Source organism: Pyrus communis, chromosome 16, assembly GCF_041283825.1.
Source record: "Pyrus communis isolate YQ-2024b chromosome 16, ASM4128382v1, whole genome shotgun sequence".
Classification (NCBI taxonomy): domain Eukaryota; kingdom Viridiplantae; phylum Streptophyta; class Magnoliopsida; order Rosales; family Rosaceae; genus Pyrus; species Pyrus communis.
In genome coordinates this window covers 16,186,490-16,203,350 of record NC_142580.1, presented here as the reverse complement: position 1 = coordinate 16,203,350, position 16,861 = coordinate 16,186,490, and the positions used below count along the sequence as shown (strand labels likewise).

At 38.7% G+C, this 16,861-nt stretch overlaps 1 protein-coding gene and 1 pseudogene across 1 annotated transcript; one reads left to right on the top strand and one right to left on the bottom strand.

Moving 5' to 3' along the window:
* Window positions 1-8,265: 8,265 nt before the first annotated feature.
* LOC137730561 (MYB-like transcription factor EOBI) lies at window positions 8,266-9,979 on the bottom strand. The gene is made up of 3 exons (XM_068469544.2): window positions 9,364-9,979; window positions 9,114-9,243; window positions 8,266-9,007 (listed from the first exon to the last, which is right to left on the bottom strand). The coding sequence occupies exons 1-3, from the start codon at window positions 9,521-9,523 to the stop codon at window positions 8,515-8,517; spliced, it is 783 nt and encodes a 260-aa protein (XP_068325645.2). The 5' UTR covers window positions 9,524-9,979; the 3' UTR covers window positions 8,266-8,514.
* Window positions 9,980-13,593: 3,614 nt separating this feature from the next.
* LOC148690046 (secreted RxLR effector protein 161 pseudogene) lies at window positions 13,594-14,355 on the top strand (annotated as a pseudogene).
* Window positions 14,356-16,861: the final 2,506 nt, after the last annotated feature.

Sequence of the window (16,861 nt, the reverse complement as noted above, 5' to 3'; positions counted from 1 at the left end):
GGGTAGAGAGGCCCCAAAAGTGGATAGGGCAACACTTGGTGGGAGACGGATGAGACGGACAAGCTGAGGGCCTATATGATCAGCAACATTTAACTTTGTGTGGATGCAAGCTTACTCCTCAAGTCAACCACTTTTTGCATTAATGATGTGACCTCATCCTTTGACTACGTGGACGAAAAAGCCTTAGTGTCTCGCTGCTGGGCATTCCTCACCTCGACAATACTTCCCAGGCCTCCGACCGAGGGTTTGATCCAAGTTCTCTGTCAAGATAAGAAACTCTGCATCCTCTAACGGATCCACGACCTCGATCGTGGTGTCTTGGGAAGGTTGGGAGGCAGTCTTCTAAAGAACAGACTAGCTCTTCTCCACCACCGTTCCATGTGACAAAAAGAAAGAAAATAATAATAATAATTAATATTGAATTAATTTTTAAAATAATTGGAAGCGTAAGAGAATAATATGAATTCAGCTATACTTACACGCAGCTGCTTGGCTAACTCATTCTCGGGTCGAGCATAAACATCCTTGAAGACGTCAATCTTGAAATATGAAAAAGATAAGAAAAATGTTCGTGAGCAAAAAAGAAATTAATATTTGTCACATTTCAAAATTGGAATATGAGACGCTTTATTACCTGCTGTTGTGCCTCCATCCTATATGAGAAAGGCCTCGAACTTGAACGGTGATGAAGAGTCTTTTTGTCCCGGTTAATCTTGTTGGCCTTTGCCTTCTTCAGTAATACACAAAATGAACGTATTAGTTGTAATATTTAAAGAAAATATAACACAAAATGGACTTATTAACAGACGTACCATATAGGTCTCCTCTTGAAAATGGCTGTAAAGCCACGCCTTGTACTTCGGGGACTCCTCCAACTCCAATGGGACACCCTCCTGGAGAGCAACCTTCGAACCACCAAACAACTTAAATCGTTTGTGGAGGTCGCTCTTTCACTGCTTGTAGCAGTTAGCGAAGAACCTGTTCAAGTAGGTGGCCATTGACTTGTTCATGTTGTTGAAATTGTAGTTTGTCAACAATTTAATAAATATAAACATAATATTAAATATTACATAAATTTATTAGTATAAATAAATAAATATATATATATATGGAATATGAAAACTAATAATACTTACTAACAAACAATCCCGAACCTCCACCTTTTAACGCTCTGGCATGACTTGCCAAGATTTCCACCGCATAAGGCAAAATGTTTGAACGACGTGCCCAACATCGTGGACCAATGCGCTAAGGCCACACTAATCACATTGGCTGAAACATTCAATTTGTCAGTTCAGAGCACTTTGCACGACAAGATGTTGTTGCACAAGATTATATTAGGAAAATCTTCATCGGGTGAGTTTTTGGTGCTAAAAACTCATCTTCCCCGCCTTTTTCCTTACTCTTTGCACGACAAAAGTATGTCTTCATTGTGCAAAGGTGTCTTGCACGACGTAATTCTTCATCACACAAGTTTTTTTACTTTTTATTTTTTGGGAAGTTATTTTCGCGCGACCATTTACTGAATCATCGCACTAGTGTGGATTACGCAACAAGATTTCATTTGTCGTGTAAAATTTCTTTTGCTAAAATATTTTTTCTATTAGTGTTGGCTTTGTCATGTGAAACTTTTAGCCATAGGACCAGCAGCAAGGAATGCTGCTTTTAAAGAAGCAGAAGGGTTTTCGTAGCCACTATGGTCATGAGCTCCAATTGAGGACTTTTCAAAACTTTTAAGGCCGGCAGCCGGATATGCTGTTTTTAGAGAAGAACCATTATGGTCATGAGTCTTGGCTTCTTGGAGCGTCGAGTTATTGAGCTTGTCGTGAGCTGTTGCCCTCTGACCATGTGTTGCTTAGCTACTTTTTGAATCTTCGATCCTTTGAGCTACATGGTCTACATCACAACATGATAAAGGTCTCTGGGATAGAAAATCACTAATTAATCACATAAAAAGTGTGTGCAGTCGATTGGAAATTCATGGGCAAGATTTAAGGAATGCATTGCACCTTATGTGACCGATCTCATAAGCTGCGTAGTATGTCTGTAGCTGGGTGCTAGTGAATTTGTTTTACCTTCTCGTTCTGGAGAGCAAACCTAGATGGGTGTTGGGAAAATAGTTCACCCTTTGCAAACTAGCCTTAGATGAATGTCGGGGAATTACTTTACCATCTCGCGCTGGAGAGCATACCCAAATGGGTGTTGGGGAATTAGTTTATCCTCTCCCACTGGAAATCATAGAAGTCGATGTTGTATGTGCAGTTGAGGAAAACTGGACTATTTAACAACTGAAATAATCTAAAGCTTGTGAGGTTTTGTTCGGTGATCTGCTTGAGACTTCGTGTTACAATCCGTTCCTTAAAATATTGTATTTTATTCTCAAAACATGTGAAATGTCCATTTTGCCCCTAAGTGGATGTCTTAATTAATTATTGAGCCTCGACTCGAGATTAAAACCCTTATACTTTCTTATGTTTCATAATTTTTTTTTCGTACATTAGTTTAAAGTCGAAAGCGTGACACAAATCGAAGCCTCGAGGTTTTTTTTGTAATTTATAATTAATAGAGGGGCAAATCTATAATTATACTTAAAATCTTTTTTAAGTGGAATTATACCCACTTCGTCGCTCTCTAACTCACGAACTCTCTCTCTAAGCTATGAGAGTTTCACCCATACTCTCACTTTGATTCCTCCACAAATCAAACCCCAAAACCATATATTTGGAATCCCTAAGACTCAATGAACTTGAATATGGTCTTGCATGTAGCATCAGTGCACCAAGGTGCACCCCATCATTGAATCCGAGAGCTTCGAAGCTCCAAACTCTAACCCAGGTGAGATTTATTGGAAAATCCTTGAATGTAGTTGTTTCTATCTCATTGGGATTGAGCTAGTAGTTGTTTTTCAGTTCGAACCAAGGGTTTTAACCCCTGCATACTCTCTTTGCATTTCATGCAGTTTTCGGCGTTTTTCTTCGATAAAACTCCAGTGAGTTTGAGACTGTGGTGCACGGACCCACCTGGAACCGATCCCAAGTACTATTTTCCTTTGTTGCAAGTGAATTTTGTGTTGAAATTTGAAGGTTTAACCTCTGCAGTACGTGTGCACCTAGTTTTCAGAATACGGCGAGCTACTCTAAGCTAAACTCGTTGAATCCACGGTGGATTTGACCTCTTCTCCTTCTAATTTGGTTTTGGGTAAGTCTCTAAAACTTGTGAGACTAAATTCTATGAATTTGACATGGTTTTTTTTTATTTGAATTAGAGCTCGGGAAGCCCTTGAGTGTTTTTTTGATTTTTTTTTCCTTCCGTTTTCGGCGACTTGCCGCCAACGGTCAATGACAGACAGCTGCTGTCATTGTTAAATTTGACAACGACTACCACGGTTCTGTTAATCCTAACGAAATTCCGTAATAGGTGAGGTATATTCTATTAAACTCTATAATCCTCACCGCGATGGCGTGTGGCCGGTGCATGGCAGCGCGTGCAAGACTTGTGACCTATCTTTGTGTTTTTCACTATTGTGAATCACGTGGCACCCTCTGGTTGCGCAAATTCATTACCTAAATGGTAGTTTTGGATGATCTCCCATAGAGTGTAGATTAAAGCTTAATTTAACTTTATATTATTACAACAGGTTTATTAGAGGATAAAAAGAGTTTAAGCAAATAGCCTATTGACGAGGGATGCTCTGCTTACCTGTGAGTGGATCCCTTTGAAAACTTAAATGTTTTTACTATATAAATATTTATAATGCCTATGATGATGCATATTACTCACGTTAGTCTTTGACGAGGCTTATACTTATCTTAACTTAGATGATATCTTGAGATCATTGGTGATTTATTTTCACCACATGGTTATCAAACATATTGTATAGCTAGCTACGGCTGCAGGATTTATTATAGGTACTTTTTTTGTCTAGTAGAGGCTAGAATGTGCTAATAGACACTAGATATCAATCAGGTAGACACCATTTCACCTGCTTGCTATACATTACATTATTTGTGATTGATTTACTTTCTTTGATATAACAAACAAGATTGAGTTGATCTTGACTACTATTATTTAGTACTATTATGTATTAGTTTTCACTATATATATATATATATATATATATACGCCTTCAAAATGGGGTTATTATATTCGAATGATTTTGACGTGATAAAACTGGTCTACTCATATTTTGTTTTGTCGACCCCTTCAGGACATAGGGAGAATAAGGAGAATACCAGAGTGATGAGTGGGCTTGGCAGTGAGGCTTTCATCATTTGGATTTAGGGTGATGGTTCATTTATTTTGGTTTTATCTTTATTGTAATAATTGCATGATCACACTTTTGATTATGCACAACACTGCACTTTTATGTGTTTACTGTTGTGTGAAACTTCTAGATGCTCTAATGTGATGTGATGTGGTAATAATGGGATTAAATTTCCTAGATACTTTGTGTCCCTAAGTGGGGAGGTTGATAAGTGAACTTTGAAATTGGCTTTGGATTTATTAATAATGAATGTTTTGGTTCAAATTCTTGCACATCATAAATATCTTACTATGGTTTTGTCATTAAGTTGGCTTGTGACGTCATCTTAGGATGGGGTCATATGGCCAATTTAGTGTCAGCCAGTACATCACAGCATCATAACTTGTGTTATTTGGGTCGGGTTGTACGCAATGAGCTACTCTCGGATAGTATCCAAGTGTTCCTCTATCCTTGGATGTTTCCCCATGTACTTCATGCGGCTTGGTTGGTGGTCAATTAGGAATCTAAATGGATTGCAAGCTTTTTCACCGCTAAGCCTTTTACTAACCAAGGGGTTGTTGGTTAAAGCCTCGTGTTCTGTTTCGTCGTTGAATGCTTTGAAGCTCAGAGTGTCGGGGGCTTGATCGGTGATGCTAGGAGCTGTAGAGCATAAGTCAGGGCGCTGCCTTGAAGTCTAAATTGTCGTTGTGCAAGATCGGCATGGCAAGGATTTGTGGTGCAAGATAGGCACAGTTGGGAGTTGTGGTGCAAGATAGGTGTAACTAGAATATAGGAAGCAGGCATGAGCATGGCTAAGAGTCGTGGTGCAAGATTGGCGTGGTAAAAAACCACAGAGTAGGTAGGCATGACCATGAGCCGCAAAGCTAGAACCAATTTGGGCCAGTTTGTGCACAACATGAGGAATTAGGCCACTAGGTCCACAATACTTGACTATTGGCAATTTGTTGCACTAGTGTTGAATCGTTACAGGTGTTGAGGACAAGACCTGTTACCGGTCATTGATGGTTGAAATAACTCTCTTGCAGGTTGGGCTGGTGCGTCTTTCCGGTGCTCGTTTTCCCTAGGCACCCCTTTGGGTTGTGTTGCTACATTATTCGAAATGGGAGTAAACTTTGCATCTTTCAGTGCTTGCGTCTTTATCGCCGTGCATCTGGATTATGCCGGATACTGCGTCATGATGATAACTGTGTGCGCCTAAAAGTATAGCTTGGGTTTTCGAGCCGTAACAATTAGTACCAAATTCAGTTTTTTTGATTTTCGGGTATCTAGTTTTAGCATTAGGAAAAGGTTTTAAAATGTAGAATATAGGTGGTCAAGCCCCCAGCTCTTCTTGTATGATGGTAGGGCTCATCGTTACTATACAAACCACCAGATAGATGAATAAGTCATGGTCTTTGGATAACTATCCATCTTTAAGCAGAACAGCCATTTCAGATACATAATTACGAGTAATTGTTGGGACCATGATTTTCTAGGGTTGGAGTAAGATAGATTGAAATACGAATGCCTCCGAAGTCTGGTCACGAACTCAAGATTTATGGACTCATCGAACCGTACAGACGGATCAGTGATGCCACCATCATCCTTTGACAGATAAGTAGTGGGCGAAGTCATTCGTTCAACTTCACTGAGATTGACCATTCTTATTCCGAAAGATACAAAAACCTGATCCAGTATGGAAGCAGCTAGGTTTCTTATATTCTTGGAGATTCTTACAATCTGGGGATTTGGCATGCGCTAGGTAATTACACTCCTAAGAGGAAGCAATATCTACTCCTAGATATCATCTGTGATTCCTCCGGTTTAGTATGAATTTTATATCCTAAAAGGTTTCTCTTGTGATTGGTATATAAGTACACCCTTCTAGGTTCATCTATGATAACACAATCATGCATACTTTTTTCTCTTGCCCATTGCTTGACTTTTAAACTGCATACCGTCATCCTTTGATGGATAAGTAGTGGGCGAAGTCTTCGTTCGACTTCGCTGAGATTGACCATTCTTATTTCGGAAGATACGGAAACCTGATCCAGTATAGAAGCAGCTAGGGTTCAACTTCGCTGAGATTAACCATTCTTATTCCGGAAGATACGGAAACCTGATCCAGTATGGAAGCAGCTAGGTTTCTTATATTCTTGGAGATTCTTACAATCTGGGGATTTGGCCTATGCTAGGTAATTACACTCCTAAGAGGAAGCAATATCTACTCCTAGATATCATATGGGATTCTTCCGGTTTAGTATGAATTTTATATCCTAAAAGGTTTCTCTTGTGATTGGTATATAAGTACACCCTTCTAGGTTCATCTCTGATAACACAATCATGCATACTTTTTTCTCTTGCCCACTGCTTGACTTTTAAATTGCTTACCATCATCCTTTGACGGATAAGTAGTGGGCGAAGTCGTTCGTTCGACTTCGCTGAGATTGACCATTCTTATTCCGGAAGATACTGAAACCTGATCCAGTATGGAAGCAGCTATGTTTCTTATATTCTTGGAGATTCTTACAATCTGGGGATTTGGCCTGCGCTAGGTAATTACACTCCTAAGAGGAAGCAATATCTACTCCTAGATATCATCTGGGATTCTTCCGGTTTAGTATGAATTTTATATCCTAAAAGGTTTCTCTTGTGATTGGTATATAAGTACACCCTTCTAGGTTTATCTTTGATAACACAATCATGCATACTTTTTTTACTTGCCCACTGCTTGACTTTTAAACTACTTACCATCATCCTTTGACGGATAAGTAGTGGGCGAAGTCGTTTGTTCAACTTCGCTGAGATTGACCATTCTTATTCCAGAAGATACGGAAACCTGATCCAGTATGGAAGCAGCTAGGTTTCTTATATTCTTGTAGATTCTTACAATCTGGGGATTTGGCCTGCGCTAGGTAATTACACTCCTAAGAGGAAGCAATATCTACTCCTAGATATCATCTAGGATTCTTCCGGTTTAGTATGAATTTTATATCCTAAAAGGTTTCTCTTGTGATTGGTATATAAGTACACCCTTCTAGGTTCATCTCTGATAACACAATCATGCATACTTTTTTCTCTTGCCCATTGCTTGACTTTTAAATTGCTTACCGTCATCCTTTGACGGATAAGTAGTGGGTGAAGTCTTCGTTCGACTTCGTTGAGATTGACCATTCTTATTCCGGAAGATACGGAAACCTGATCCAGTATAGAAGCAGCTAGGTTTCTTATATTCTTGGAGATTCTTACAATCTGGGGCATGTGCTAGGTAATTACACTCCTAAGAGGAAGTACTATCTACTCCTAGATATCATCTGGGATTCTTCCAGTTTAGTATGAATTTTATATCCTAAAAGGTTTCTCTTGTGATTGGTATATAAGTACACCCTTCTAGGTTCATCTCTGATAACACAATCATGCATACTTTTTTCTCTTGCCCACTGCTTGGCTTTTAAACTGCTTACCAACTTGATCGTGAAAGAGCCTTTGACTGTTACCCCACTAGTCCCAAGGTTTCCTTATGGTTATTCGTTGTTTTACAGGTAATTAAGTTTGTGCATCTCTTCCACACACGGTGTGCAAATTTGGTTCCATGATCCTTTATTTAAACTGGCATAAAGAATGTGAGGACAAAGATGTCACTAAAAGCTAAGCTTGATATGAGTAAGCTAAGTACTACCGTAAAGTTTAATAAAAGAAAATACTAATGTAGAGAAGCATTTCAAGCAATCATGTGTGTACTTTCATGTTTCTTTAAGTACTTACGAATCATACCAACCAACTGTTAGTCTATGATATTTCTCTTTATTTCGTTGAAAGAGATCTTAAATTTAAATCCTACCAACACATTTAAAAAATACAAATGTTAGTTGTTTGTCCTAAAGGGGGTTTGAATTTTGGAATGGATGACGGAATATGATGGAAGTAGTCGAACTCTTATTGTGAATATAAGATCAAAACAAGATGAAGCTTTTATCTGATGAAAACATAAAAGAAGAGGAAGAGACAAAGGGAAGCCTCTATGAAAATTACGCAACTTCATACTTGAAGCAACGGTTTTTGATTTCCAATAGCTTGTCTAGCAAGTACCAATACAAGTTAAGCAACAACCAAAATAATTACAATTCTCCTATAGTTAAAATGGTGAGCCATTATTTTAAAATAAAAGCAAAAAGCATGGTAAATAAGTAGGTAGCCTTGGATTGCATGATTTTTTACAACCCAAAATTCACACCACTTGTTACACTTGAAAAATCAAAGTCTGCTCAAATTCAACAAAAGGGAACCACCAAGTTGCTCTGCAAACTAGTTTTTCCTGTTGCACAAGCTGAAGTTGTGTTAAAATTACCATGGATATCATCCAAGTTCCACAAACCATCCCACAGAAAATTTTCCTCATTAGTGGAGGCAGGTTCAGGCACATACACATTCCCATGCAGCATGGAGCTGAAGAATCCTTGCTCCTGATCAGCTGTGTGAGGGCATACAGTAGTAGTTGAAGTCTCCGAATCCGGCTTCACTTGAGGCCAGCAGGATGGTATTTTATTGTTGTCATTTTCATCCAGTAAGGCCATGATTTTCTTCAGATCTGCTTGACTGAGTTGCTGCTGCTGGTAAAACTGTTGCCTCCTTAAAAGGCGAGTTTTCACCTTCTCGGAGGCATCAGAAACCCCTTTAACCGCTTTTTTCTTAAAATGGGTCCTCCAATAATTCTTGATCTCATTATCAGTCCTTCCAGGCAAACTCCTTGCAATAGTTGACCATCTGAGTTTGTTTCAAAAAACAAATTAAGCCTTCATACATGTAGCACAAGAAAAAAAACTAGCTAAAATATTAAAAACAAAGCAAACAAAGTACAACAAATATTTACCTATTCCCCCATCTTGCATGTAGGTCTACTATTATTCTCTCTTCATGTGGAGTAATTTGCCCCCTCTTAAGGTCTGGCCTCAAATAATTTACCCACCTCAGCCTGCAGCTCTTTCCATTCCTTTTCAGTCCTATATAATTATACAACCCAAAAAAATTATATTATTATTATTCTCAGTTATTCAATGGATATATGTACATAAACACATGAGCGCTCAAACACTAATTGTAACTAGAGTGGAGTCACATACCTGCAAGTCTGGCCACAGAGTTCCATCTGCCTTCACCATGAACCCTCACATACTCAATAAGCAACCTATCTTCCTCAGCAGTCCAAGGACCCTTTCTCCAACCCTCCTCTTCTATTAAACCCCAACCCATATGTTGACCTGCCATCATCCCCAAATACATGTGTGATAGCTTAATTAGCACAACTTTTGTGTTATGCTTAGGTAATAGGTATGCTTTTATCTAAAGACTTTGTCTTCCAGATGCTGTGGTAATTTTTGTAGTGCTTGTTTGCGTATTTATATGTCTGCAACATAAGCCCTCACTTTGTAATCCCATCAGTCAATTTGCTGTCGTTTTCGAAGTCTTCCCTATGCTTTCCACTATTTGAGGTACGAGTCATCTGATCTCACAGAAATATCATCTTTATTATTCATTTATTTTTCTTATATACTAAAAGAAGAGATTTGAACTTTAGGCATCTAATACTTGATATATATAAAGGAAGCTAACAATAAAAGAGTTTTCATTTGGCACTCTAATACGATTATTATGCACTATAATTTTATAAAATACATAGGAAATTTCGTATAGGGAGGAGGGATGGGTTACATTTAAGTGTCTTCGCCATTGATGTATGATTTAACATCATGATCAACCCCAAATATATGTTGAACGTTATCATGGTTCCTAGCCGTTAGGGTTAGGTCTTCTTAGTTCTAGGTTATTAGGAGTTTGTTTCAGTTGTTGATAATAAACCCTAGTTTGTAGGGATAAGTTATTTTGTTTTGAACTAGTCTTATACCACGTTGTAGGGTTGTAACGTGGGCTGCATTTTTCCTGCTTTCAGTTATCTTTGTAAGGCTACTTAAGAGCCGTGTTTACATGATTGAATAACAAGATTGTTCTCCCAAGTCTTTGAGTGTTCAAGCAAGCTTTGGCTACGTGTTCTAGTGTGAGAGTTCAACCTAGGGTTACCAACATCTGGTATCAGAGCCCCACCACGGGGCCTGATCGGAGTTAGTTATTCTATTCACCTGAACATCATGACGACTGAGAGTAGCTTTGTGCAACCTGCAATCCCACTACTTGATGGACACTATGATCATTGGAGCATGCTCATGGAGAACTTCCTGCGTTCTAAGGAATATTGGAGTTTGGTAGAGACTGGCATTCCTGCAGCAGCAGATGAGAGCAGTGTCACAGATGTCCAGAAGAAAGCTATTGACGATTTGAAGTTAAAGGACCTAAAGGCTAAAAATTATTTGTTCCAGGCTCTTGATCGCTCAATTCTAGAGACCATATTGAAGAAGGACACTGCGAAAGACATCTGGGACTCACTGAAACAGAAGTACCAAGGCACGGCAAGAGTCAAGCGTGCCCAGTTACAGGCTCTTCGCAAAGAGTTTGAGATGTTGCATATGAAGACAGGAGAATCGGTGACTGAGTACTTTGCACGTACTCTCACCATAGCCAACAAGATGCGACTTCATGGGGAAAAGATGGAAGATGTAGTGGTCATTGAAAAGATTCTACGATTGATGGTCCCTAAATATGACTATGTGGTTTGTTCCATTGAAGAGTCAAATGATCTGGACGTCTTATCCATCGATGAACTGCAAAGTAGTTTGCTTGTGCACGAGCAAAGGATGGGAAGACACACCACGGAGGAGCAAGCTCTCAAAGTGACCTATGATACACAACAAGGTGGGCGAGAGGGACGCAGCAGCTATAGAGGAAGAGGGCGAGGAAGGGGTCGAATCGGCTCGTACAAATCCACCCTCGAATGTTACCATTGTCATGAACTTGGGCATTTTCAGTGGGAATGTCCTAAGAAGGGGAAGGATTCCAAAGGTTTTTATGCAGAAACTAGTGAAGAAATGCTACTGATGGCATATGTGGATATCAAGGGGAACGACAGGGAAGAACTATGGTTTTTGGACTCAGGTTGCAGCAATCACATGTGTGGGAAAAAGGAGTTGTTCATAGAGTTGGACGACACCTTCAGGAAGTCTGTCAAACTTGGAAATAACTCAAGCTTGGACGTGTTAGGGAAGGGCAATGTTCGAATAGAGGTCAATGGAGCCATGCAAGTTGTTACTGGGGTATTCTACGTGCCAGAACTAAAAAATAATCTATTGAGCGTTGGTCAATTGCAAGAGAAGGGTCTTGCCTTCTTCATTAAAGGTGGCAAGTGCAGGATTTACCATCCAAGAAAAGGACTAATTTGGGAGACCACAATGGCAGAAAATCGCATGTTCATTTTGCTGACACGCACACAATTACAAGAGGAGCAATGTTTCAACGTGAGCACAGATGATCAACTCAAATTATGGCATCGTCGATATGGACACTTGGGTTGGAGTGGTCTCAGAATCCTGCAACAAAAGAACATGGTGAAGGGTTTACCAAAATTCAACGCACACACACAGGTGTGTGAAGAATGTCTGGTGGGAAAGCAACAACGAGATCCATTTCCAAAGGACAGCACATGGAGAGCATCTCAAATCCTTCAACTTGTGCATGCAGATATTTGTGGGCCTATAAATCCAGTCTCCAACAGTAACAAGAGGTACCTTCTTACGTTCATTGATGATTATAGCAGGAAAACATGGGTGTTCTTTTTGATTGAGAAATCAGAAGCATTTAATATGTTCATAAGCTTCAAAGCACGGGTTGAGAAAGAAACGAGTTCGAGTATAAGGGCTCTAAGAACAGATCGTGGAGGTGAATTCACTTCATTTGAATTCACCAATTTTTGCAACAAGAATGGAATTCAAAGGCAGCTCACAGCTGCTTACACCCCCCAACAGAATGGTGTCGCGGAGAGGAAGAACCGAACCATCATGAACATGGTTCGAAGCATGCTTACAGGAAAGAAAATCCCAAGAACTTTCTGGCCAGAAGCAGTAAATTGGGCCATTTATGTACTTAATCGAAGTCCAACCCTAGCAGTAAAGAGCATGACGCCAGAAGAAGCATGAAGTGGCTCCAAACCATCAGTGGAGCACTTTAGGGTTTTTGGATGCATAGGACACGTGCATGTTCCTGATAGCAAGAGGATCAAACTTGATGACAAAAGCATGAAGTGTACTCTACTTGGAGTCAGTGAGGAGTCCAAGGCCTATCGTCTGTACAATCCAGTGTCCAAGAAAATTGTGATAAGCCGGGATGTTGTTTTTGAAGAGGACAAAGCTTGGGACTAGAGTAATAACTCCCAAGACAAGATCATGGCTGATCTTGAGTGGGACGTGAACGAAGAAGGAGACCTGAGGCATCATGATGAGGAAGGAGATCTGAGTGATCATGATGAGGAAGGAGACCTGAGTGATCATGTTGAGGCGGATGAACAGACTGAGATGACTGCTGAAAGACGAGTCAGAAGGCAACCAGTGTGGATGGAAGACTATGTGAGTGGAGAAGGTCTTTCAGAGGAAGAAGATATGGTTCACTTAGCACTATTCGCTGAGTCGGATCCCATCACGTTTGAGGAGGCTATTCAAAGTGACAAATGGAAGAAGGCCATGGATTCAGAAATACAAGCAATAGAGAGAAATAATACATGGGAACTCACAGAGCTGCCACCAGAAGGGAAGATAGTTGGAGTAAAATGGATTTACAAAACCAAGTTCAACGAGAAAGGTGAAGTGGATAAATACAAAGCTCGCCTGGTTGCAAAAGGGTACAGTCAGCAATATGGAGTAGATTACGCAGAAGTTTTTGCACCTGTGGCACGGATGGATACAGTCCGAGTTGTGTTATCACTTGCAGCACAGAAGAACTGGACTGTCTACCAGTTGGATGTCAAGTCAGCTTTCCTCCATGGAGAAATAAATGAACAAGTGTTCATCGCACAGCCTCCAGGTTATGAAGAAAAGGGACAGGAGCATAAAGTCTACAAGCTTAAAAAGGCTCTATACGGTCTCAAACAGGCTCCCCGAGCCTGGTATAGCCGCATCGAGTCTTACTTCATAAAGGAAGGTTTTGAAAAATGCCCACATGAACACACCCTGTTCGTCAAGACAGAGAATGGAGGTAAAATGTTAATTGTGTGCCTGTATGTTGATGATCTTATATTTACTGGGAATGATGAGTCAATGTTCAAGGATTTCAAGCATTCAATGATGACTGAGTTTGATATGACTGACCTTGGGAAAATGAGCTATTTTCTTGGCCTAGAAGTGATTCAAAGATCTGAAGGTATTTACATTACTCAACGAAAGTACGCACAAGAGTTATTGGGAAGGTTTAATATGGACCAATGCAATGCTGTTCATAATCCCATTGTGCCTGGGTTTAAATTGACAAAAGATGAAGATGGAGCAGAAGTGGATAGTACTAAGTACAAACAAATCGTGGGCAGCTTGATGTACTTAACAGCAACACGACCAGACATGATGTATGTGATTAGCCTAATAAGTAGGTTCATGGAGCGACCTACTGAGCTGCACCTTAAAGCAGCAAAGAGAGTATTGAGGTACTTGAAGGGCACGGTGAATTTTGGGCTGGTCTACAAGAAGGGAGGAGAAGAAGAACTCTATGGGTACACTGACAGTGATTATGCTGGAGATCAGGATGATAGGAAAAGTACTTCTGGGTATATTTTTATGTTAAGTGCAGGAGCAGTTTCTTGGTCATCAAAGAAACAACCGGTGGTCACATTATCAACCACTGAAGCTGAGTTCATAGCTGCAGCTTCTTGTGCATGTCAAACAGTTTGGTTAAGAAGGATTTTGCAGCAGCTCAATTTTGAATCGCATAAATCTACAATCATATACTGTGACAACAGTTCTACCATCAAGCTTTCAAAGAATCCAGTGATGCACGGGCGTAGTAAGCATATAGATGTTCGCTTTCACTTTCTTCGCGAGCTCACCAGGGATGAGATTGTAGAGTTGGTTCAGTGTACCTCGCAGGAGCAATTGGCTGATATCATGACCAAGCCTCTAAAGCTAGACGTTTTTCAGAAACTACGAGGATTGTTGGGTGTTCATTCACTCATGCATGTAAACTGATTGCTGTTAGCATTCAGTTTAAGGGAGGATGTTGAACGTTATCATGGTTCCTAGCCGTTAGGGTTAGGTCTTCTTAGTTCCAGGTTATTAGGAGTTTGTTTCAGTTGTTGATAATAAACCCTAGTTTGTAGGGATAAGTTATTTTGTTTTGAACTAGTCTTATACCACGTTGTAGGGTTGTAACGTGGGCTGCATTTTTCCTGCTTTTAGTTATCTTTGTAAGGCTACTTAAGAGCTGTGTTTACATGATTGAATAACAAGATTGTTCTCCCAAGTCTTTGAGTGTTCAAGCAAGCTTTGGCTACGTGTTCTAGTGTGAGAGTTCAACCTAGGGTTACCAACAATATATACCAATCAAGTGGTTGAAATGCTTCAATCAAGAAGGTCAAAATTATTTAGCTCATACAAGGACATTTTAGAAAGCTAGAACTATGTTAGTGTAGTGTTATCCATATTCAATTTTACTTTTTAAATACTTTCTCAATTTTTGGTCATCAGGATCTTTTGATCTGAAGAAGATCAATAGTCAAATATAACAAAAATGTGTACAAAGTAAACATGAATGTGAATAGCAATATTCTTATGCTATCGCATTTGGTGACATATTCTAGTAAGAATCTAAAACGATAAGTTTAATAAATTATTGGATGCTAAAGTGCGACAGAAGAGAAATAGGAATTCCATGGATTGAGGCCACGTACACAGAGATTATGCATTTGGACAAGAAGAATTAGTAACTCATTAGCATACTAAAACATGCCTGATAAATATTAAATCACAATTAAGTGGGTGGTGGAATTTTTAAACTTGAAAATTACTAGAGGACCAATGTGGTTTGACCAGGTGTTGGAATTGCTTACTTCTTAAGGAGAATGTTCCAAGTAATCACTCTAAATCAGGAATTAAATATTAATTTGTTGATGCCATTTTGGATTTTGTGGGCATTATAATTCTCAAGGTATTGATGACTTTGGAACGTCACCAAGGGGACACGTGGTACTTTTTATTATTTTCTAATATATTTTTGGAATGATAATGCTTTATGGAAAGATTTTTTGATGTAAACAAAACACGGAATGGTACATTATATGTCACTATACAAATGGTAGAATATGTGTGTTAAAAGGTTAATAACTTAAAAAATAAAATATTTCAACACTTATATAAAAACAAGTGATATACCACTCGTATTCCGATCACAATAAAAAATTTCTCATGCTTTATGGACTATACGCGGCATGGAGTTCTCATGTTGTAAACTTGTAACATGGCTTTGTGGGTGAGGCTGATGTTGTGAAAATAGGTGATCTGTACAGAAGAAAGATGATGGATTATGAGACAAATAAAAACTATTTTGGGGAAGTTTTAATTATTATTTGTTTATTCTTCAATCTGAAGTGATAGTGGGAGGGAAGAATTGAAACCGAAACTACCGGCATAAAAGTGAATGATTTAAGGCTTTTAAGCCAACTAAACTACAAGTTTTTTGTATTTCGAAAAATTTTAGTAGGTAAAATAAATTCGTTACTGACGCACATGTGGACATAAATGTTTCGTGTTGACCATAATAATGGTGTTCTAAATTCACTCATATGTACCATTATATAATGTGATCGTATTAATCTAGTATCAAATTGTAACTCATAGGCTACTAGACGTTGGTAAGCTTGGTTCACCATTTGGATTAGTAATGCTCAAATTATAACTCATATTCGATGAACACATAAGTCCAGGTAAATGTTTAGGTAAATGTTTTATATAACAGGAACACCAAGAGTAACAATGATTTGTTACTTGTTAATTTCTTTACAACTTTACTCGTTACTTGTTAGTTTCTTTAAAATCTTAATGGACATTAAAAAATATAATATAAGATAAGAAATCTTTGAAACCTTCCTTTGAGTACGTTTGCATGATGCACTTTCAAAAAAAAAAAAAAAAAAAAAAACTAAAAACTACTTCCTAAAGAAATATGAGTTGTTCCAGAAAGCAATTAAAATACTTTATTATTATCTTAGTGTTTATAATGTTTATAAAAGCATTCTCAAATAGATTGAATCCTGCATAAGGCATCTGTTTATTTATTTTTATTCATAAATATATAATTCTCTTATTCGAAGGAAAATATAAATTTTGCTTAGATGCATTCCCGGTCACGAGCCTTATAGGCAAATTGACCAGTTGCAACTTGTTTTGATTGCATCCTCAATAGGACTGTTTCCCTAACCATATAGAGTAACCCTACGACTTAGATTTAAGATTTTAAATTTAAACTTTCGACATAAGCCAAAACTTGAAATTTAAATAAGAACTAGCTCTTACTCTTTAATTGACATCTTTATCTGATGTTGGAAACGTTCTCAAATTCGATCTCTCTCTATTTATCTATTTATTTATTTATTTATTTTTATAAAAAGAGAATAAGTAAACATGATTTGACACAATGCAATTTGTTTCGAATCTCCCCTCCCCTTTGATAAAAAGAGTGAGAACAACATGATCTCGA

What these genes read in the sequence shown, in the direction of transcription:
- LOC137730561 (XM_068469544.2), bottom strand. Translation starts at nt 9,523, where the DNA reads ATGTATTTGGGGATGATGGCAGGTCAACATATGGGTTGGGGTTTAATA. An exon ending in CTCTGTGGCCAGACTTGCAG is followed by an intron (nt 9,244 to 9,363) that starts GTATGTGACTCC and finishes ATAATTATATAG; the next exon opens with GACTGAAAAGGAATGGAAAG. An exon ending in CATGCAAGATGGGGGAATAG is followed by an intron (nt 9,008 to 9,113) that starts GTAAATATTTGT and finishes AAACAAACTCAG; the next exon opens with ATGGTCAACTATTGCAAGGA.